The sequence below is a fragment of the Erinaceus europaeus genome, chromosome 13 (genome assembly GCF_950295315.1).
Source record: "Erinaceus europaeus chromosome 13, mEriEur2.1, whole genome shotgun sequence".
NCBI classification, from domain to species: domain Eukaryota; kingdom Metazoa; phylum Chordata; class Mammalia; order Eulipotyphla; family Erinaceidae; genus Erinaceus; species Erinaceus europaeus.
The window spans coordinates 36225058-36249689 of record NC_080174.1 but is presented as its reverse complement, the minus strand read 5'-3'; the positions used below and the strand labels follow the sequence as shown (position 1 = coordinate 36249689).

General features: G+C 42.0%; 1 protein-coding gene across 1 annotated transcript in view; it reads right to left on the bottom strand.

Annotated features, from left to right (window-relative positions):
- The window catches only part of TCEA3 (transcription elongation factor A3), a 62966-nt gene that overhangs the window by 32317 nt on the left and 6017 nt on the right, over positions 1–24632 (bottom strand). Inside the window, exons 2-5 of the mRNA XM_060205515.1 lie at positions 21257–21319; positions 20136–20241; positions 19522–19666; positions 4785–4847 (exon numbers count right to left, since the gene is read on the bottom strand). Of these exons, the coding sequence (XP_060061498.1) occupies positions 4785–4847; positions 19522–19666; positions 20136–20241; positions 21257–21319 (377 nt within the window). The remainder of the gene's footprint in view (positions 1–4784; positions 4848–19521; positions 19667–20135; positions 20242–21256; positions 21320–24632) is intronic.

The following is a 24632-nucleotide window of genomic DNA, read 5'->3' as shown; positions in this document are numbered from 1 at the left end:
CTTATGTGTTTCTAGGGATTGAACCTGGGACCTTTGGTGCCTCAGGCATGAGAGTCTTCTTGCATAACCATTATGCTATCTCCCCAGTTCTGCACAAATACTCTCTCTTTCATGAACTCTCCTTTTATTTCTCAAGATATATTGATTCACTGCTTCTATGTTCTTATCATAAATTATGTCTTAAAAAAACTAAACATTTTGGGACTGACAAAATAGCTCACTTGGGTAGTGTGCTGTTTTGCCATGTGTGCCGCCTAGGTTTGAGCACAGACCCCACTATATGGAAGGGAACTTTGGTGCTCTGGTCTTTCACTTTATCTCTATCTCTCCATCTCCCTTTCCCTCTTTATCTGTCTCTCTCTACCTGAAATAGTTAACCAAGAGAGCAGTGAAGCTTCAGCGATGAAAAAAACAAACAAGTATTTTGTTATCTGTCTCTGTACAAGAGATTAGCTATGTGAAGGCAGAGCATGAGTTTAAATCTTTGCCTAACTTTTGAGACTTCAAACTGGAGGCTTACAAATATGTTTTATTTGCCTATTGTTTCTTAGGAAAATATGCATACATTGCCACTCTTTAAGATTCAGAGATCCATATAATGACCTAGATGTGCAGCCTTTCTTTAAAAAAATAAAGAAGACTTGAGTCACTGGGCCTATATTTCCATAAAGCAGCAACTGCTGGGCTGGGTAGTGGGTGTCTCCTTCAGATAGGCAGGTGCTTTGTTTAGTCTCGCTAATCTGTCACAGCTTACATCAGGGTGTACTTGTCCTTGACTCCTGGAAGATGCTGAGGGGTGTACATAACAAATGTGCTCACTGAATAAGTGAATAGTGAATGGATGGATGGAGTAAGGGACGGAGGGATGGGTGGAAAGAGGGAAGGATGGAGGGAGGGAGGGATGGATGGATGGATGAAGTAGAGAGGCAGAGAGTGCAGAGAGAAGTCTGGGTGGTACATCCAATGGTTTTATAAGATTTTCTTCTATTCCATTTTCTTCTATTCTCCAATACTGAAATAGCAGGAAATGGCACAATTTCTAGAAGAATAAATATACTCTGCTTGACTGACCTTCAGAAAAATTATGTATTATGGGAGGGAGCCAAGTGACTCGAAGGCCACAGGCAAAGGCAAGAGAGGCATATGGAGATATAAATCCTTATACAAATGTTGAATGTTCTATTATTGCAGTACCAAACCCAGAGTTATATTAGTTATGGTTTCATTTTTGGATAAGACAATACTTTATGGGATTAAAGGTGACTCTCCTTCAAATTCCAGGAAATTTAGCATCTTTGGCTCCTGCCTACAAAATACCAGTAGAACTCCCCTCCTCCAACTTAATGAGTACCACCTTAGCATGCTTCACTTCAGATTGTATCCAGAGATGTCAGGCATGGAATGTCAACCCTTCAGCCTCATTACTTGGGTGAGACCTTTCCTTTTATAGACAGACTATGACTCACATAGTCAATGACTGCCACCTCTCCAGATTCAAAGGAAGTCTCAAAACTTTACATCAGGCTCAACCTGACGCTGTTGACTGGCTACGGAAGAAGGGCAAACGCTAGAAGAAGAAGATAGGATTCTCTAATTCCATTCCAGGTGGTTCACTTCCTAACAAAGTCCCAAAACCTAGATATAGACCAGGTCCCATGGATAGAGCATATGTTCACATGTATCCATAAATTAGGCAAAATATATACCTGAAAGCAAAAGTACACAATATTCTGCAGTCAGTCAGTATAAAGTTCATAATGAAATAGTGTCTACTTAGACTTAGATACCCTCCTCACCTACTTCCTATTACACTTCCCTCACTTACTCCAAAGCTGACCTTATCAAAGCAAGGACTGCAAAAGCTGAATAAGGGCAAGAGACTGGCATATTTTAACAATGACTCTTTAGTCACTTATCAGGACATCCCATCAGCTGGGGCCCTAGTCAGAAAGTCCTGAGATTCCCAAATAGACAGGATGGGCCTAGACCTAAAATAAATCCCTCTCCCCAATATTACCAGTCATCTCTATCAGGAACAACACACTAGACCCCTTTGTGGGCCCTCATAGGACCTTGCCCTCAACTTGGATCAAAAATGGTAGAGAATGTTCCATCCTCTGAAGGGAGGATGGACAACATACTCTATGCTCCACCTGAGGAAGATGGATCTCGAAATTGGGACAGCTTGGAATGTTCCTACTCATTCCCACAGAATGTGAGCTCAGATCTACAGGGATGCAGAAGTCACATAAGCTCCTAAGCTGAATATGGGCCCCAGATCAGATCAAATTGATAAGGTTTACAGTCAACAATATTTATACACCTTTCCCATATTTGGGAGCTACTCTCTTCTCTGATCCAGCTTTCTGGTCCTTTTTCCAGCCATGACATTATCTCCCCAGACAATAACTTGGATCCACTTGCATATCAGATTTCAGGATCAGGGAAAACAACAACAACAAAAACAAACCTAGTATAGTCATGGGGCCTCTCTCAGACACAACAAGAAGGCTGTCTGCAAGCTAGAATGCTCTTATCAGGAACTAAATCAGCTGGCACCTTGATCTTAGACTAACTGGGGCCAATGGTGGCACACAAGGCTAAGCATATATTACAGTGTGAAAGGGCCCAGGTTTGAGCCCCCAGCCCCAACCTTCAAGGAGAAATCTAAACAAATGTTAAAGTAATGCTACTGGTCTATCTATCTATGTACCTCTCTCTTGCCTCTCAACTTTTTAAAAGTTTATTTTTATTTTAATTTTTAATTTTAATTTTTTTGTCTCAAGGGTTATTGGTGGGGCTCGGTACCTGCACTATGAATCCACTGCTCCTGGAGGCCTTTTTTCTCTTTTGTTGCCCTTGTTGTTTATCATTGTTTTTGTTTCTATTATTGTTGTTATTGCTGCCATTGTTGTTGGATAGGACAGAGAGAAATTGAGAGAGGAGGGGAAGACAGAGAGGGCGAGAGAAAGATAAACACCTACACACCTGCTTCACCACTTGTGAAGCTACCCTCCTGCAGGTGGGGAGCCTGGGGCTCGAACCGATATCCTTAACGCCAGTTCTTCCTCTTCAACCTGCCATGCTACCTCCCTTGCCTCTCAATTTTTATCTCTATCCAATAAATAAATAAATAAATAAATAAATAAATATTTAAAAAAGAAGTGTGAGAAATAAATGTCTGTTGTTTTAGTCACTCAGCTGATAGTATTTTATTATAGCAACCTGAGATGACTAAGATACCTCAAGTCATAGTGATAATCAAAGAAACCTCTACAAATTTCTAAATGACCCCCCCTTTAAGAACCAGCATGATATTGGAGACTCCATTCCTAGGCTATACTCATGGCAGACACTGCTAATTGACCACAGAACACTTTTCAGAGGCGGGTTCTATCTGGTTGCCCTATCATCCAATATAGCTCTTGGACCCTTATAATTTTCCTTGACCCACCTATAAACCATTTCCTATTCTATCATGTTCTCCCTTGGCCTTACTTCTCCTGTGAACTCTGACCTCCTTATGGACCAAAGTATATACATGATTTTATTTACTTATGAGAAAGACAGGAGGAGAGAGAAAGAATCAGCTATCACTCTGGAACATGTGTTGCTGGGTATTGAACTGTCCAATAAAGAATTAAAAATTATGTTTATAGCTTGGGGATAGTTCACCCCATAAAATGCATCCTTTAGTGTATATGATGCCCTAGGTTTAAGCCTAGCACCACACAAAAGCATTATGGTCTCTACCTAGGGAGCTCTGTCCTTCTGTCCTATTTTCTCATCACTTAATCACTCAAGTCCCAGTGGCCACCTCACTGCTTCCTAACCTTGTCAGGCACACATCCACTTGGACTGAAGTGACCCCAATGCTTGCAGAGTTTAATCATCCTGTTCAGATTTAAGCTCAAAGATCATCTTCTCCACAGGGCTGTACTGACCACCTTGATTATCACCCATACACATCCCCATCACTCTGCTCTGTTTTCCATAATACTTGTCACTAACACTCTTTTTTTCTAGAGGCAGAGAGAATAAAGAAGGAGAGGAGAGAGAAGAGAGGAGAGAGAGAGAGAGAGAGAGAGAGAGAGAGAGAGAGAGAGAAAGACTTGTAGTACTGTTTCACAACTCATGAGGCTCCACCACCTATAAAGTTTCCCCCCTGCAGGTGGAAACTGGAGGCTTGAACCCAGGTCCTTGTGCACTGTAATGTGTGTACTCAACCAGGTGCAGCACCACCTGGCCCCCATTTGATGCCTTCTAAACCACCCTGTAATTTATTATGTATGTTGCCCCACACCCATTAGAATATAGGACTGATGACTGGGGATTTCTGGCTTCCTCCTTCCTTCCCTCCTTCCCTGTCTCCCTTCCTTCTTTCTATTCTTTTCCACTGCTTTGCTCTTAACACCTAGAATAGTTCTCAGAATAGTCAAACATTTGATGAATGGATGATTTGAAAAACTATGGTACTTTGGGGGTAGATACTCAACTAAGTTCAACTCAAGATCAGTCATATGCAGATTCTTAAGAGCCTCTGCTGTTCTAGCTGGTTTCAACTTTATCTCAAGAATATTCCCAGACAATGAGGGGACAATAGTGACTAGTCAGTCACCTCAGGGACTTAGGGATCTCCTCAGTTTTACTTAGTGGGTCCTAGAATTTGGAGGCACTTTAATATACAAGGTGACTTCCTTTCTCCTGTCTTGGATCCCTCCCATTAAAACGGAGGAACATGTGCTGAACAGGACTCCTGGGATGGAGGCCATGGCTTCCTTTACCTTTCCACTGATGGCCTTCTTGGAGAGGAGGTGATAGAAGACTTGGAATCCACGGAGTCTCTCCTGAAAGAAGAGAAATAAGAGTTAAGACTTCAAGGTAATGCCCTTATAGGTGAGCATCAGTACTTATGGAAAGAGATCAGAGGCTGGGGAGAAAGCATCCTGGAGCCAGAGCTGTAGAGTCAAAAATGATAGTGCTCATCACTGATGCCTGGGATAGGCTGGTCACTTTCGTTTATACTCCATCAAATGAAGCAGTAAACAGGGAGGAAGGTCAGCCTAGGAGGTGGTGCAGAGGATAAAGTGTTCAGCTCTCAAGCATGAGGTCCTGAGTTCAATCCTTGGAATTGCATGTGCTGATATCTCTCTCCACTTTCTCATTAATAAGCTTTTTTTTTTTTTCCTCTGCCACCAGGGTTACCACTGGGCCTTAGTGCCTGCACAGCATTCTTCTCCCAGTGTTTTTTTCCCCTCCTCCTCCTCCTTTTTCTTCTCCTCCTCCTCCTCCTTCTTTTTCTCCTCCTCCTCCTTCTCCTCCTCCTTTTCCTTCCTCTTCCTCTTCCTCTTCTTCTTTTTGATAGAGACACAAAGGGGGTAGTGAAACACCTGCAGAATCACTTCACTACTTATAAAGCTTTCCTCACTATAGGTGGCAGCAATGCTTAAACTCTATTCTTGTATATGGTAACCTGTATTTCACTGGATATGCCACTGCCTGATCCCCATAAAATATTTTTAATTGGTCCAGGGAGGTAGCTCAGTGGCAAACTGTTTGATCCTAGAACTGCATTAAAAACAAATAAAAATAAAAGAAGTTGGGGAGTCGGGCAGTAGCGCAGCAGGCTAAGCGGAGGTGGCGCAAAGCACAAGGACCGGTGTAAGGATCCCGGTTTAAGCCCCCGGCTCCCCTCCTGCAGGGGAGTTGCTTCACAGGCAGTGAAGCAGGTCTGCAGGTGTCTGTCTTTCCCTCCCCCTCTCTGCCTTACCCTCCTCTCTCCATTTCTCTCTGTTCTATCCAACAACAACGATATCAATAACAACAATAATAACTACAATAAAACAAAAAGGGCAACAAGAGGTAATAAATAAATAAATATTAAAAAAAAATAAAAGAAGTTGATCAAAGGAGGTGAAATAGAACTCCTCCCAACTTGATAGTCCCACTCTCCCTTCAGCTCTGGCTTTTTGTGGTGCTGAGCATTGAATCTGGGACACAGGGGGCTGGGTGGTGGTACTCCTGATTGAGCACACAGGTTATAATGAGCAAGGACCCGAGTTTAAGTCTTCAGTAACCATCTGCAGAGGGAAAGCTTCACAAGAGGTGGAGGTCTGCAGGTGTCTTATCTTTCTTTTTCCCTATCTCCCACTCTTCTCTCAGTTCCTCTCCATCCTCTCCAATACAAAAATCAATAATAAAAAATCAATAATAAAAATAAATGAACAAAAAGGGAAAAAATGGTGCCAGGAGCAGTGCATTCGTAGTGTCAGCCCCAAGCCCCAGAGATATAACCCTAGAAGGGATTAAAAAATAAAAAGAAGAAAACAAAAAGAAAATGTGAAAAACTAGAAAGATATACATCCAAATGTTAACAGTGACTATACTATTTTGGTTTTGTGTTTTATTTCCTAAACTCTTTATATTAGATGTGACTTATGGTTGAAATAAATATATGTATGCAAAGTTTATGAGTTAGGATATAGAATATAATTCCAGGGGCTGGGTGGTAGCACAGTGGGTTAAGCACACATGGTGTGAAGTGCAAGGATTGGCACAAGGATCCCAGTTAGAGACCTGGCTCCCCACCTGCAAGGGGGATCACTTCACAGGCAGTGAAGCAGGTCTGCAGGTGTCTATCTTTCTTTTCGCTTTTCTGTCTTCCACTCATCTCTCGATTTCTCTCAGTCCTATCCAACAACAAGAGGGGCAATAACAACAACAACAACAATAACAACAAAGGCAGCAAAATGGAAAAAACGGCCTCCAGGAGCAGTGGATTTGTAGTGCAGACACTGAGTCCCAGCAACAACCCTGGAGGCCAAAAAAATATATATATAATTCCAGTTTATTAAAGTAATAAGTATTTAAGGATACAAAGTTTCAAAGGATATATATGTGTGTAATTATAGGTATATCTATGTATTTTTTTCCCTCCAGGGTTATTGCTGGGGTTTAACCTGCTGTGCTACGGTCTGGCCCCCTAGTATTGTATTTTTAAAAGCAGACTATAAAACTGACTAACCATAAGAAATAAGTCAGACTGGAACCCCACTTGTCCAGAGCCCTGCCCCACTAGGGAAAGATTGAAACAGGCTGTGAGCATGGATCAGCCTACCAATGCCCATATCCAGTAGAGAAGCAATTACAGAAGCCAGACCTTCTATCTTTTGCACCTCATAGTGATTCTGGGTCTATACTACCAGAGGGATAAAGAATAGGGAGGCTTCCAATGGAAGTGATGGGATATGGACTCTGGTGGTGGGAATTGTACCCCTCTTGTCAATCATTAGTAAATCAATAAAAAATATAAGTCAGAGAGAATGGAAAAATAAATTGTACCAAAATATTAAGATTTAATTCTCTTTCGGTTGTAGGAATATAGGTAATTTCTTCCCTACTTTCCAATATTTTCAGTTTTTCAACAACAGATTTTTACCATTTTTGTTCACTGTTTATTTTTTGTGGTAGTAGGAATTGGATAAAGAGCCTCATACATGAGGACCATACACAATACCTCTGATTTACATCCTCAATATTTAGTTATTTTTAAAATATATTTTAACTATTTATTTGTTTATTTATTTATTCATTCATTCGTACCAGAGAACTCTTTAACTCTGCCTATGATGGTGTGGGGGATTGAATGTGAGACCCTGGAACCTCAGACATGAGAGCTTCTTTGCATAACCATTATGCTATCTCCCCAACCCTTGTTATTTTTGAAAAGCACTGTTACTGGAGCTTGGTGATACCTCACTCAGTAAGGCACACACCTTGCCAGACATGAGGCTCTGGGTCAGGAGCACCATAGACAGCATTAAGGGAACTCTATGGATAGAAAGGGAACTCTTCTTTTCTTTTCTTCTCTCTTTTTTTTTTTTTTTCTTACAGGACATTGCTCAGCTCTGGTTTATGGTGGTGTGGGAGATTGAACCTGGAAATTTGGTGCCTCAGGCATGAGAGACTCTTTGTATATAACCATTATGATATTCTCTTCTCCACCTTCTGTGTCTTCTTTACACCTCTCCTGTCTATCTGTTAAAAAAGAAATAAAGAAAGAAGGAAAGAAGACTAAGCCAAGAAGGTTGCTCAGTAGCATTGTACATGGACAATACCCGGAATTCATTCCCTGGTGCTGCTTAAAAAAAAAAAAGTAGTAGTTTTATAACCTGGGAAGTGGCTCAGTGACCAAAGTTTTAGACTTAAAAGCATAAGGTTTTGTGTTTGATCCCTGGCATCTCATATGCCAGAATAATGCTCTATTTTTTTGTTTTGTTTTTTCTCCTTTTCTATTTTATTATTATTATTATTATTATTGTTTTACATTTGACAGTAAATACAATAGTTTGTACATGTATAACATTTCCCAGTTTTACATATAATAGTACAACCCCCACTAGGTCCTCTGTCATCATTTTTGGACCTGTATTCTCCACCTCCATCCCCACCCCAGAGTACTTTATTTTGGTGCAATACGCCAACTCCAGTTCTGGTTCGACTTGTGTTTTCTTTTCTGATCTTGTTTTTCAACTTCTGCCTGAGACTGAAATCATCCCATATTCATCCTTCTGTTTTTGACTTATTTTACTAAACATGATTTTTTTGTTTTTTTAAATATTAATTTTTTTACTATTTATTCCCTTTTGTTGCCCTTGTTGTTTTTTTATGTTGTAGTTATTATTGTTGTCGTTGTTGTTGGATAGGACAGAGAGAAATGGAGAGAGGAGGGGGAAGACAGAGAGGGGGAGATAAAGATAGACACCTGCAGACCTGCATCACCGCCTGTGAAGCGACTCCCCTGCAGGTGGGGAGCCAAGATACGAACCGGGATCCTTACGCCAGTCTTTGTGCTTTGCACCACCTGCGCTTAACCAGCTGCGCTTCAGCCTGACTCCCAAACATGGTTTTTTCAAGATCCATCCAAATCGGCTGAAAACGGTGAACTTACTGTTTTTTAACAGCTGAGTAGTATTCCACTGTGTATATATACCACAATTTGCTCAGCAACTCATCTGTTGTTGGACACCTGGGTTGCTTCCAGGTTTTGGCTATTACAAATTGTGCTTCTAAAAACATATGTTTACCAGCCATGACATTGTCTCCCCAGACAATAATTTGGATCCACCTGCATATCAGATTTCAGGCTAAGGGGGGAAAAGAAGAAGAAAAAGAAAAAAAAACTAATATAGCCTAGGCCCTTTGGAATATAACTAAAATATGCCAACTAGCTATCTACAAAATGGAGAACCCCCCAACTCTTCACCTGCACTATTGCAGCTTTTAGGCCCATGATTAGTCAACAATTTGTTTGGCTTTGTATGTTAACTCTTTTGTCAACCACCAGGTTCCAGATGCTAGCATGATGCCGACCAGACTTCCCTGGGCAGACAACCCCAACAATGTGTCCTGGATCTCTGCTTCCCCAGAGCCCTTCCCCACTAGGGAAAGAGAGAGACAGGCTGGGAGTATGGTTCAACCTGTCAATGCCCATGTTCAGCAGGGAAGCAACTGCAGAAGCCAGACATTCCACCTTCTGCATCCCACAATGACCTTGGGTCTATACTTCCAGAGGGTTAAAGAATAGTAAAGCTATCAGGGGAGGGGATGGGATACAGAGTTCAGGTGGTGGGAATAGTGTGGAGTTGTACCCCTCTTATCCTACGGTTTATTCAATGTTTCCCTTTTATAAATAAAAAAATTAAAAAAATTAAAAAGGACACATGTGTAAACAGGTCTTTTTGTATGAGTGTGTTGGGTTCCTTAGGTTATATCCCCAGGAGAGCAATTGCAAGATCATAGGGTAGGTCCATTTCTAGCCTTCTGAGAGTTCTCCAGACTGTTCTCCACAGAGGTTTGACCAATTTACATTCCCACCAGCAGTACAGGAGAGTTCCTTTGACTCTCCAAACCTCTCCAGCATTTGTTGCTGTTACCTTTTTTGATGTATGACATTCTCACAGGAGTGAAGTGGTTGTCTTTATTTTGTTGTCTCATTGTTGTCTTTATTTGCACTTCTCTGACAATCAAAGACTTGGAGCATTTTTTCATGTGTTTCCTGGTCTTTTGGATCTCTTCTGTGGTGAATATTTTACCCATGTCCTCCCCCCATTTTTGCATGGGGTCATTTGTTTTCTTGTTGTTGAGTTTTCCAAGCTCTTTATATATTTTGGTTACTAGCCTCTTGTCTGATATATGGCATGTAAAGATCTTCTCCCATTCTGTGATGGGTCTTTTGGTTTGGGTAGTGGTTTCTTTTGCTGAGCAGCAGCTTTTTAATTTGATGTAGTCCTATAGGTTTATGTATTTATGAATTTTCCATGTATTCCCATTTTTGTAGTGTTTTGATCATAAAGGGATGTTGTATTTTGTCTGCATCTATTGATATGTCCATGTGGCTTTTGGTCTTGCTTTTATTGATGTGGTGGATCATGTTGATTGATTTATATATGTTAAACCAACCTTGCATCCCTGGGATAAACTGCACTTGGTCATGATGAACAATCTTTTTAATATACTGCTGTATCTGGTTGGCTAGAATTTTGTTCAATATTTTAGCATCTATGTTCATCAGAGATATTGGTCTGTAGTTTTCTTTTTTGGTTGTGTCCCTGTCTGCTTTTGGTATCAAAGTGATGTTGGCTTCATAGAAGCTGGCAGGGAGTATTCCAGTGTCTTCAATCTTCTAGAAGACTTATAAAAGTATAGGTATTAATTCTTCTTTGAAGGTTTTGTAGAATGCATTTGTAAAACCATGTGGTCCAGGACTTTTATTCTTGGGAAGATTTTTGATAACTGTTTCAATTTCATTAACTGTGATGGGCCTGTTCATGTTATCTAGTTCCTCTTTACTTAATTTTGGAAGTTTGTAGATAACTAGGAAATCGTTCATTTCTTCCAGGTTCTCTAGCTTGTTGTCCTATAGTTGTTCATAGAAGCTTCACATGATATGTTCAATTTCTGTGGTTTTTGTTGTGCTATCTCCTCTTTCATTTACAATACGATTTATTTGGGTTCTCTGTTTTTTGTTTTGTGAGTCTGGCTAAAGGTTTGTCGAATTTGTTCACTCTTTTGAAGAACCAACATTTACTTTGGTTGATCTTTTGTATGGTTTTCTTATATTAAATGTTATTTATTTCTGCCCTAACTTCAGTGATTTCTGTCCTTCTGGTTGCTTTAGGGTTCTTTGTTCTTCTTTTTCAAGGTCTTTAAGATGTACAGTTAGGCTATGTATTTGTGCTTTTTCTTGTTTCCTAATGTGTGCTTGTATGGCTATGAACTTTCCTCTCACAAATGCCTTAGCTGTGTCCCAAATATTTTGATAGCTTGTGTCTTCATTTTCATTGGCCTCTTGAAACATTTTGATTTCTTCCTTTATTTCCTCTTTGACCCAGTAGTTGTTAGTAGTGTACTGTTGAGCTTCCACATTTTGAGACTCTTACTAATCTTTTGCTGATTATTAACTGTTAGTTAAATTCCCTGTGGCCTGAGAAGATGCTTGGGATGATTTCAATGCTCTTGAATTGGCTGATGCTGTCTTTGTGGCCTAACATATGGTCTATCCTTGAGAATGACCCATGTGCACTTGAGTAGAATGCATTTCCCAGTTTCTTGGGGTGAATAACTCTGAAAATGTCCAACAGTTCTAGTTTATCTATCTCTTCCTTTAGCTCCCTTATGTCTTTATTGATTTTCTGCCTGGATGATCTGTCAAGTTGAGAGAGTGGGGTGTTGAAGTCCCCTACTATGACTGTGTTGCTGTTAATATATTGCTGTAGCTCTTTCAGTAGATGTTTGATGTAGTTAGATGGCTTCTCATTGGGTGCATAGATGTTAATAATTGTTAAGTCTTCTTGGTTCACTCTGAGAATTAACTAATGTCCATCCCTATTTTATAAATTTAATTTTTTAAAAGTCTATTGTGTCGGATATGAGAATAGATGTTCCTGCCTTTTTTTGTGGGCCATTGGCTTGTGTGATAGTTTTCCATCCTTTCACTTTGAGTCTGTGTTTGTCCTGTTGAGTTAGGTGGGTTTTCTGTAGACAGCATATTGTTGGGTTGTGTTTTCTGATCCATCTTCCTACTCTGTGTCTTTTAATAGGTGAATTCAGGCCATTGACATTTATTGATATCAAATATTGAAGCTATTTTAACACCATTCTTGTAGACTTTTCGAGTGTTCTGATATATGGCATATTTATGGTGGTCTGACTGTCTATAGGAGACCTTTCAGAACTCCTTTCAGGGCAGGCTTGGTGATAGTTGACTCTTTCAACTGTTGCTTGTCTGAGAAGGATTTTGTTGTATGCTTTACATTGGGTTCTAGTTCTCCCCCGCCAAGAGACTTGCATCAGTCCTGTTAATTTCGCGAGCCCGCTTGGCCCCGCCCCTAGGAAACCCACCAGAGTTCCAGAGTGACAGAGTTCCTGGGTTCCTGAGTTCGAGAGTGCCAGAGTTTCAGAGGGTTCCCCAGTATGAGAGTTCCAGAGTTCCAGAGTTGGAGAGTTCCTGGGTTCCTGAGTTCCAGAGTAAGAGAGAGAGTGCTTGTGCCGCCGCAAAGAGACAGCAGAGTTCTGTTTGGTGATTAGTTTGTCTTAGTTTATGAATCGTTGTTCCTGAATAAAGAAATACAGCTGCCCTGCCCAGCCGTTGTCTCCGCGTCTCTGTTACCCACTGTGAAGCCAGCCCGGCCGGCAAGAGCCTCCGGAATTTTAACAACAGATTTTATGCCTCCCTGTAGTCTGTATGACAGTCTAGCAGGATACATTAGTCTTGGATGAAAGCCTTTAAAAATTTTTTTTAATATTTATTTATTTCCTTTTTGTTGCCCTTGTTTTATTGTTGTACTTATTATTGATATCATTGTCGTTGGATAGGACAGAGAAAAATGGAGAGAGGAGGGGGAAACAGAGAGGAGGAGAGAAAGACAGACACTTGCAGACCTGCTTCACCACCTGTGAAGCGACTCCCCTGCAGGTGGGGAGCCAGGGGCTCAAACCGGGATCCTTCAGCTGGTCCTTGCACTTTGCGCCACCTGCACTTAACCTGCTGCACCACCGCCTGACTCCCTGAAAGCCTTTGTCATTGAGCACTCGATAGATATCTTGCCATTCTCTTCTGGCCTGTAGTGTTTGTGTGGAGAAGTCTGCTGCTAATCTTATGGGTTTTCCTCTGTAGGTGACTCTTTGTTTTTCTCTTGTAGCCTTCAGGATCCTTTCTTTATCCTTATTCCTTTCCATTCTAAATATGATGTGTTTTGGTGTCTTTAAGTCTGGGTTAATTCTGTTTGGGACCCTCTGGGCTTCTCAAACCTTTATGTCTTTTATGTTGTCTAGACTACAGAAGTTCTTAGCTATTATGTACTGAAGAATGCTTTCTTCCCCTCCCTCTCTTTATTCCTCTGGCAAGCCAATAATGCATATATTATTTCTTTTGAAGTCATCCCATAGATCTCTGTTGTTGTTTTCAGCATCACTTAATCTCTTTTTGAGATCTCTTACTTCGTCCTCGATATTGCTAATTCTGTCTTCAGCCTCATTTATTCTGTTCTCTCTCCCCTTTACTGTTTTCCGGAGTTCATCTATTTTGTTACCCTGTTCTGATACTGTTTTAGCTTGTTCAGCTAGTTGTGTTCTTAGCAAAGCTATTTCAGCTTCCAGCTCTCTAATAACCTTGAGATAATTAGTGTTTTCTTCCAATGTCTCATTTGTTGTTTCTGCATTTCTGATGACAATTCTTTCAAACTCTTTACTCACTCCTGTGATTATTTCTTTAACTAGTGTTTGGATGTTGACTTTATTACTTTGTGCTTCAACCTTTGTGGGCCTTTTAGCTGGACTCTTGTCCTGGTTCATTTCTCCAATATTTCTTCTTGTTGGTTTAGCCATTCTATATAGTATGTTATGAGGTCCCTCTCTCAGTACTTTTCAAATTACTGATTACTCTTACCTGGATTGACTTGTGTTTAAGTAAGGTACTTAAAGGGTTCACAGTTGTGGAAATTAACAGTTTTTTCAACATTATTTTAATCCCTGAGTTGGAACACAGTGGTTTAAAGCGTCTTTTTTTCTTTTTCTTCCCTATAGGTTAGAGGAGCCTGAAGGCTTTTAAACTATAAGTAGGCTTCTTTGCTTAATCACTGACTCCTGACCAAGAGATAAAGCAGGGTGGGAGAGAGATAATACAGTAGTTATGCAAAGGGACTCTGACACCCCAAGCATCCAAAGCTCCAGGCTCAATTCAGCTTCTCTGCTTCTCTTCCAAGTTGGGCCACACTGCTGGGCCTTGTGAGTTTCTAAACAAGTCCCATTTATAGTCTGTAGGTTCTGAACAGGAGAACAACATGGAAAGGCTCCCACCACGCAGCCCCACTGCTAGGCTACCAAGGTGTAGGTCTCCTGTGTTTCTAGTTAGTTCTCTGTCCCTCGATGTCAGAACACGGCCTCCCCTCTGCTGCTCCAGACTCTGAGGGCAGTAGCAATGGAGACTCACAGTTGTATATGGTGAGTCTTAGGGGAGTCTTCTCTCTTCAGTCTTCTTTTTATTGGTAAAACAGACTGGAGGTGGTGTCTCTACTGGTAAACTGCCGGACTGTTACCAGCCCCTTAATCTCTCCCTAGTCTCCTCTCTGTCCAGGAGCCACACGTATTTGCACTCACCAGTGATTTGGTGGGTTCCTGAAGTCCTTCTAGTCCTGCCTTGTTTCGGTCCCAGGTGACCTCCTTTGGTATTCCTAGTTGACCCAGGAGAGGAGAGAAACACAGCTGCTGCTGCTTTGTAGCCCTGCCTCCGGAAGTCCCCCTCTTTTCCTCTCCTTTTCATTAATAAATAATTAAATCTTCTTTTAAGTAGTTTTTATTATTTTAACATTAGTACAATGCATCACCCAGTTCAAGATTCAGTGCTGTGGTTTCATTCTTCCCGTCTTTTGATCTCTTTTTTTTACCTGAAAAAGTTCACTTAGAGTGGTGAAGCCCTAGTGACAGCTCCAAAATTAACACATATTTCTTAGAAAAAAATTAGAAAGAAATTTGCAAAATAAATAACCTTTTCAATCCCACACATGGAAAATTTTTTTCCAGTCATTACCACTCTGCTGTATATCCTTCTTGTTGGTTTCTTACTTGAAATCTACTAATTTAATTTTTATAAAAAAAATTAGCACAGCGGGTTAAGTGCAGCAACCCCACCCCACTAAGGAACGAAAGAGACAGGCTAGGAGTATGGGTCGACTTGCCAATGCCCATGTTCAGCGGGGAAGCAATTACAGAAGCCAGGCCTTCCACCTTCTGCACCCCATAATGATCCTGGGTCCATGCTCCCAGAGGGATAAAGAATAGAAAAGCTAGGATCCCAATTTGAGTCCCCAGCTCCCCACCTTCAGAGGTGTTCCTTCCCAGGAGGTGAAGCAGGTCTGTAGGTGTCTATGTTTCTCTCCCCTCTCTGTCTTCCCCTCCTCTCTCCATTTCTCTCTGTCGTATCTAACAACGATGACATCAGTAACAACAACAATAATAACTAAAACAGCAATAAGAAAACAACAAGGGAAACAAAAGATAAATAATAAATAAATAAATGAACAGGATCACATGACAATGCACACAGCTTCTTCATGCTTGGCTAACACTTTTTTTCTTTTTTAAATTTTATTACCTTTATTTATTTATGGGATACAGTTAGCCAGAAACTGAGAGGAGGGGATAGATAGAAAGGGAGAGAGACAGAGAGACACCTGTAGCACTGCTTCACTACTTAGTGAGAGGAAGAGGGAGCAGGGCCTTGAACCCAGGTTCTTATGCATTGTAACATGTATACTCAGCCAGGTGCACCACCACCGGGCTCCATTGGTTAACACTTTTCCATGCCACTAACTGTTTTTCTATGCTGCACTGTGCCTCTTGAGTGGGTTTCCACTGGCATTCTGAAATCTTAAGTGGCTCTTCAAAATGTGGGACTACTCTGTAAACTGCAGGATATGTAGCATCCTTTGTGCTTCACAGGTATTTTTACAGAAAAAAAAAAAAAAAAGGGAGCAGTAAGGCCAAGGATGACATATAGGCACTGCTTTGTCAGATTGATGCTCTGGTTCTCCCTCTCCCTCTCCCTCTCCCTCTCCCTCTCCCTCTCCCTCTCCCTCTCCCTCTCCCTCTCCCTCTCCCTCTCCCTCTCCCTCTCACTCTCACTCTCCCTCTCCCTCTCACTCTCCCCAATCCACTCTTATTACCTTGTGAAGTAAGTAAACTAATCCTTTGAAAAAAAATAGGAGTCTCATGGTAGGTGGTAGCACAGCAGGTAGAGCACATGTGCAAGGAACTTGACTTAAACCCCTGCTCCTCATCTGCAGGAGGAAATCTTCTCTCCTTCACTCTATCTCCCCTTTCCTGTCTCAACCTGTCTCACACTATCAAAAGGAAAAGAAGAAGAAAGAAAGAAAGAAAGAAAGAAAGAAAGAAAGAAAGAAAGAAAGAGAACAACACTGGGAGTGAAGTCATTGTGCAAGCACTAAGCCTTGGCAGCATTAAAAAAAAAAAGGGGAGGGGGAATGGGAGTATCACTTCTTATAAGATCATTTCCCAAGGTTTTTTTTTTTTTTTTGGCAGAACACTTGTTTTATAGGGCTACAATAAATATTAATTTAAAAGGGGTTTGGGGCCTGGAGGTGACTCAGTGGTAGATTGCATGGGGAGGAACCTGGGTTGATCTCTAGCACCACATAATAACAAAGACAAAACAAATACTACAGACAGTGCAGCAGTGCTCTGTCCCTCATTCTCTATCACAATGAAAACATAATAATTTGAAAAGCATAAAGGGTTCAGAGGAAAAAATGATTCAGAAATACCAGTTGAAAAATGTCACACTCTGGACATAGCACATTAATATTTTTTCCATTAATATTAATATTTTCCATTAATATTTTTCTGGGTGGTGGCACAACCTGGTTAAACACACACAGTGCAAAGCATGAGGACCTGCACAAGGGTCCCAGTTCCAATTTGAGCCCCCAGCTCTCCACTTGCAGCGGGGTCGCTTCACAAGCAGTAAAGCGGGTCTGTAGGTGTCTATCTTTCTCCTCTATCTTCCCTTCCCCTCTCAATTTCTCTCTGTCTTATCCAAAAAATAAAAATAAATAAATAAAAAATGGTCACAGGTACAATGGATTTGTAGTGCAGGCATGGAGCCCAGTGATAACCCTGGAGTTAGTGGTCTGGGAGGTGGTGCAATAATGGATAGATAACCCTGGAGTCAATATATATATATATATTCTCTACTTCATTGGAGGGGTTAATGGTCTAGAGTACAGTTGTTGACACATAAAAACAACCTCTCCCCATAACAGGTGTCTGCGTAACATTATCTCCCCCAACCTAGGTTCTTTTGGACCATCATATACACCAGGACCCCAAAGCCCCTTCATTCCATACCTTTGCTTCCTTCTCAGAATCCTTTGCCTTGGTACAATACACAAGAATCTTACTATTTTAATCTAATTCCTTAAATTGAATTTCTTGTAAAAAGTGCCAATAAAATTTTAAAATCTGATTTATCATAAATAGCATTATCTATATTATCTAGTATCATCAGATACTATTGAGAATTATTTAGTACACTTCTCCCCTTATCTAAATGAACAAATGTAGTCACCACTCCCAAGAAATTAGGCAATCTAGTGACCAAAGGGAGAGGTGGGTCCTGTCTATATACTCACAAAGACTTTGATCTGTGTTATGGGTAAGGCATTTGGGCCATATATGAACACCATGAATTTGGGGCAACAGGCACAGAACTGAAACAAACAACAGTTTTATTCTTTCCTGCAGACATCTGGGATGTGACAGACTTAAATCTCACCTTCACATAATAGCTGTATGATCCTAGGAACATCAAGCCTTCATCTTTCTCATAAGTAAGTGGGAATATTAAGCAAAGAACTAAGAAATCACCTTTCCTTCTCATTAGTTAAGTTTCTAGTGCCACTGACTCTGGAGCCCTGACAAAGGTGAAATGCCACCTGTGTCTCAACACAACACTGCTTACAATGTAAATGATCTGGATCAGTAAATTGTGTCCACACAGAATAGGGCTATGAACAAACAATAGCAGCCAGAGAGACAGCTTACCTGCTAGGGTGCCTATATTACTGTGTTTAGGTCAGAGCTGTGGCACCACATGGGAGCTATCACAGTCTTGGAGGAAGCTCTAGTGCTATGGTATCTCTCCCTCCCTCCCTTCCTCAATCTCTCTCTCTCTCTCTGTGTGTCTTTCTGTCTCTTTCTGAAAAAAAAAAGTTGATTGGAAATAGTGAAATCACATATGTGTGAGGTTTTAATAACACACTCACAGCTCAAAGCTTTTGAGCTGCCCAGAGTGTAGTGAATTATTGTCTTTGCTGGAATCCTGATCACTTTGTCTATGGGATGATAAGAAGATCAAGGACAGGGCCTGGCAGGTTTCTCACCCAGTAGAGGGGCACATATTAGCACATGCAAGGACTAAGGTTCCAGCCCCCAGCCACCCCATGGGAGCACCTGCAGTGGGGAAGTTTCACTAGCAGTAAAGTGATGCCACAGTGTCTCTCCTCTTTGTCTCTCTCCCCCTCTCTGTTTCTCACCCTCTATGGAAAAAAATAGGGACATGGGGCTTCTAAGTTATGAATTTTCCACCTGGGCTGGGGGAGACAGCAGAATGGTTATGCAAAAGACTTTCATGTCATGGTCCGGGAGGTGGCACAGTGGATAAAGTATTGGATTCTCAACCATGAGGTCCTGAGTTCAATCCCCAACAGCACAAGTACCAGAGTGATGTCTAGTTCTTTCTCTCTGCCCATTTTTCTCATTAATAAATAAATTCTTGTGGTCCAGGAGGTGGCACAGTGGATAAGGCACTGGACTCTCAAGCATGATGTTCTATGTTCAACCCCCGGCAGCACATGTACCAGAGTGATGTCTGGTTCTTTCTCTTCCTCCTATTATTTCTCATGAATCAATAAATAAAATCTTTAAAAATTAATAAGTAAATTCTTTAAATAAAAAGCAGCAATAAAAAAAAAAGACTTTCATATCTGAGGTTCTGAAGTCCCAGGTTCAATACCTAACACTGCCATAAGCCAGAGCTTAGCAGTGCTCCTCTCTCTCTCTCTCTCTCTCTTTCTCTCTTTCCACCCATTGTAGTCCTCCTTTCCTGCTATCCCTTAGGTGAGCTAAAGAATAGCTCTGTGTGGTTTCCTATGAGAACTCTGGCTGATGAAAAACATCAGAAACTGTGCTGCTGTGTATTGACTGTGTTTCCTGTCCTGCATCCTTCTAGGTGAAACTAGCTCTAGGGATGGCCTCACTATGTCTTGTGAATCTGTCTGGTTAAGCCAATGATGGCCCCCAAAGGGGACACTGAAGGAGATGCTAACAATAACTACTTTCTAAGATTGTGAGAATTAAATGAAGTTATATAAACAGGACTATTGGCAGAGAACATGACAAAGAGAGGATCCTCCTCTCCTTCTCCCCTTTCCCTCTCCCCCATACCTGTCTTTGACCTCTTCCCCCTTTTTTTTCCTGGGAGGAGAATGATCTGCTTCTGGTTTCCAATCAGAACAGTCAAACCTTTTTTCATTCTTCTTTGTTTTTTCTCTCTCCTCTCCTTTTTCTCCTTTGGGGCTTTCAGGAGAGTCTGAAAACAAAAGGGTAATATTTGTTCTCAATTCAACTCTGTCTTCACAAGACCACCATGTCTTTGGGGAGGAGGCAGCAAAGGGCAGAAAGAGGAAGAAGCCCCCCAACACACACCTATACATAGATGTGTATGTAATATATACATATTGTGCAAATCTACTAAACACACACATGGGAACAGAACACAATTGTATGTATACCTATACACGTATCCACACAAATATATCTGGACATGTGCTACATATATAAACACACAGAAAATCACATATGGACATATGTACACAAAAAACTCTCATGCCTATAAATCCCACACCTGTATACACAATCATAGGCACTCCCACTAAGGACCAGAAGTCACAAGTCATTCAAACAGACAGACACAAAGTGACTGCTAAGAGCTAGGCAGGTCCCTTCCCCAGATGCTGGGAAAAAAACATGGCTCTACTCAACCTTGGCCCCTCTCTCACCAAGCAGCCGCTTCCAGTTTTTGATGAGGATTTTGGCCAAAGACACCACCTCCTTGTCTGAGCAGTGCTTGCGGACCCCGTTAACCGCGACTCCAATCCTGGTTGTCTGAAAAGTGAAAGGGTTAGGGGCTGGCCTGGGCAGGGACACATAGGCTAGGTTGCCCCCTAGCAGGATCTACCCTGGCCATGGCCCTCTCCTTCCCCAGTCCTGACCTATGGCTGAGGGAATAACTATGCTTAATATGTGGTCCTGAGTGAGGGCTAGTGCCCATGGTCCAGCATCTGTCCAGCCACTGAAGGGGGCAGTTATAGCTCTGGTACCTGTGGCTTTGACTAATAACCAGTAACAAGACCCCTCTCCACTCTCCATCTCCTGTTGTCTTTTAATTTAAGTTTCAGTCTTAGGGCTGGGTGGTGGCACACTTGGTAGACTGCACAGTTACTATGTGTAAGAACTCAGGTTCAAGTCCCCCATTCCCACCTGCAGAGTGGCGGGGAAGTGATGAAATAGTGCTGTGGGTCTTTCTCTCTCTCCTCCTCTCTTTCCTCAGAGGGGTGAACCTCTGGCTTCTGGTGAGAACAGGGTTTGAACCTAAAGCCTTCTGCCTCAGAGCCCATGTGCAAAGCCACTACACCAGGTCAGCACTCTGCTTTTCCTCTCTCTTTCTCCTTCTATCTCCCCCTTCCCTCTTAATTTATCTCTGTCTCCACCCAAGATAAATAAATAAATAAATAAATAAATAAAGTTTCAGTGTGAAATACAACATGTGCTACAGCTTGGATCCATGCTAAATTTTAAATTTTAAATTTTTGTTGGTAATGCCTAAAGCTATCTGGGCAGCACAAGAAGGATTGAAAAATCAGGGACTTTTCCCTCTCTTAGGATCACCTGCCACTTAAATCTTAGACTCAGAGAAATCTCTGAATTTAAAAGGTCCCCTGGATCCATCTAAATACCTCAATCCTCATATTCAGAGCACCTTAAGACCACCCCCAGGCCCTCCCAGAAAAATTCCTCCCAGATCCCACCCTGAGAGGTCTCCCCCACCAAGACCTTACTCTGCCTCAGGAAGCCTCCCATTCCTCCAGGTTGTCCCCAGGGTTTCTTACCCCCACCCCACCTGGAGTAGCTGGATTGACATCTGGCAGCTGTTCAGCTTCTTCAGAAGATCGAGGGCCCCTTCCTGTGGGAGGCCACAAGTTAGGACCAAAACAGTGGATTCTGCCCCAGGGCCCTCTCTGTCTATTGTGTGGTCTTGGTGGGAAAGACAGGGCCAGAAGTAAGGAAGAGATGTTCTAGCTATAGCATATAGACAGAAAAGTGGTCAAAGGACAGGCATGCACATAAAGGAAGAGAGAAGGAAAATATCTAGCTAAAGATTAGCTCTCTAACTGCTCCTCCCAACACTCAGCTGGGTTTGAGTCCCTCTGAGCAATTCTGAACCACTCAGTCTGACCCCCAGCTATTAATCTTGCTATTCCTTCTCCCAGGCATGCCCTCCCCTTCTTCAGCTCTTCCTTCTGAAGTCATTTTATTGCCCATCCTTAGTGTGTGTGTATGCTTTTGCCCTCACTTCTCAACTGTGAACTTGTACAGAGCGAGGATATGGCTTCCTATTTAATTTTCTTTTCTTTCTTTAGTTTGTATACTTGCATGAGTCCACTGTTTTCAGTGGACACTCCTTTATCCTTTTAACTTTAAGACAGAGAGATACAAAGAAGGAGAAAGAAGGAGAGACACCACAGTACCTGCTGTACACATTGCTCCCATATGGTGTCAAGAGCTTGAACCTGGGTCCTTGAGCTTGTAATATATATGCTCTATGGGGTAAAGCACATCACCACCACCACCTTCCCACTCCAACTGTGGCTTTTTTAAAAGCTTCTTTTTTGAAGTATAAGTGGTATACACTAAGCCATATATATTCTAAGCCACAATTTTGCTAAGTTTTGACATATGATATACATGTGTGAAACCATCACTAGAATCAAGATAAGACAATAAAAATCACTCCCAGAGTTTCCTTGTGCCAGGGCTTCACTGAGGCTTCATGTCTGTACAATTCCACCATTTAAAAAAAGATTTTATTTATTTATGAGAGAGATAGGAGGAGAGAGAAAGAACCAGACATCACTCCAGCACATGTGCTGCCAGGGATCGAATTCAGGACCTCATACTTGAGAGTCCAAAGCTTTATCACTGTGCCACCTCCTGGACCACAAATTCTACCATTCTTTTTTTTTTTTTTTTTTTCTCCAGGGTTATTGCTGGGCTCGGTGCCTGCACCATGAATCCACCGCTCCTGGAGGCCATTTTTTCCCCCTTTTGTTGCCCTTGTTGTTGTAGCCTCGTTGTGGTTATTATTATTGCCCTTGTTGACGCTATTCGTTGTTGGACAGGACAGAGAGAAATGGAGAGAGGAGGGGAAGACAGAGTGGGGGAGAGAAAGATAGACACCTGCAGACCTGCTTCACCGCCTGTGAAGTGACTCCCCTGCAGGTGGGGAGCCGGGGGCTCGAACCGGGATCCTTACACCGGTCCTTGCGCTTTGCGCCACATGCGCTTAACCCACTGCACCACCGCCCGACCCCCTAATTCTACCATTCTTGATGGTCTTCTCCCACCCCATAGAGGCTGAAAGCAGAAAAGGAGGAAGGGAGAGAGACAGTGAGAAGGAGGAGAGACACCACAGCACTGCTTTTCTGCTCATGAAGCTTACCCCTTATCTGGTGCTTACCTAAGTGCTTGAAATTGGACCCTCTGTTGTGGGAAAATGTATGCTTCACTGAGCCACCTCCCAAACCATGTTCCCCACCTTGTGCCCCTTCATAATCCATCTCTAAACCCCACCCCCAGGTTTAGGCCATTATTTGCTTTCTGGTCACTACAGATGAGTTTGAATTTCTCTCTCTTCCTTTCCCCCACATCCTCTTTCTTCCAGTGCTAGGGTCTCATGCATGCATAATTTCACTACTTCTGGTTCATTTTTTTTTTTTTATTCACAGAGATATACCACAATACCAGTGCTTCCTCTGGTGGTACTCCATGTAGCTCTGGGCTTGAATCTGCTGTGTGCATGGCAAGCTATTTCTCCAGCCCTTATTTCTTTAAGAATGTGATGCTAGAGATCAAACTGAGGTGTTCAGGGCTCTACTGATGAGCCACATTCTTAGGCCAATAATTTTTTTATATTTATTTATTTTCCCTTTTGTTGTCCTTGCTGTTTTTTATTGTTGTTGTAGTTATTATTGTTGTTGTTATTGTTGTTGGTGACATTGTTGGATAGGACAGAGAGAAATGGAGAGAGGAGGGGAAGACAGAGAGAGGGAGAGAAAGATAGACACCTGCAGACCTGCTTCACCGCCTGTGAAGTGAATCCTCTGAGGTATGGAGCTGGGGGCTCGAACCGAGATCCTTACACGGGTCCTTGTTCTTTGTGCCGTGTACTCTTTACCCGCTGCATTACCGCCCAACCCCCAATAATTTTTTTTTTTTTTAGAACTGGCAAGATAGCTTACCTGGCTAGTGCATCTGCTTTGCCATGTGTATGACCCAAGCACAGCCCCTAATGCACTGGGGTGGGGTGGGGGTGGGAACTTTGCAGCTGTGATCTCTCTCTCTCTCTCTCTCTCTGTCTCTCTCTCTCCCTATAAGAAAAAAAAACATTCTGGAGTGGTGAAGCCTTAAGGGCTTGAACTAAAACATATATATATATATATATATTGCTGGAAGACAGACTGTTTTAAGCTCTGAGAGCTCAGGTTCAGCACACAGCCCAATTCTCTTTGTGTGAATGAAGAAGGAAGAAAGCAGAAGACAAGAGGGGAGAAGGGAAGAGTGGTAGGGAAAAAAAAGGAGACTTGGTTTTGAAAATCTGCTGGTTTCCAGGCCCTGAACAACTCCTGACTCCTTTCAGACTTTTCCTTCCTCCTACTCACTTCCTAGAGGTTGTTCCTGACCTCCTGTCCTCCCCCCTCAGAGTGGTTCTCTAGGGACACCAGCTGATTATGTCCTATGTGTCCCTTGTCCTGGCCCCACAGCCAGCCCCCACCCAGCCAGACCTCCTGGATACAGTCCTAAAGACTGTTCTCTATTAGTCCTCAGCCTCTCTTAGAACTTAGTTTCACAATGTGCTTTCAGAGGTGTGGCAGGTGTGTGTGTGTGTGTGTGTGTGTGTGTGTGTGTGTGTGTGTGTGTGTGAGAGAGAGAGAGGAGAGAGAGAGAGAGAGAGAGAGGTCACTTTGTGGGCATCTGACTCTGCCTGCTATATACTAAACATTATCTTAGGTATTTTCTTGCATCATCTTGTTTAATTATTACAACAATCCTATTAGGTTTGTGTTATTAACATTCCCGTTTTTTTAGAGCTATTATCATAGACTAGAAATCCAAGAAATAGAGAAGCTAAATAACTTGCCCAAAGATAGAAGGAATTGAGTCGGGATTCAAGGCAAGGCCAATGAACTCTGAGAGGTGGTGCAATAGATGAAGCGCTA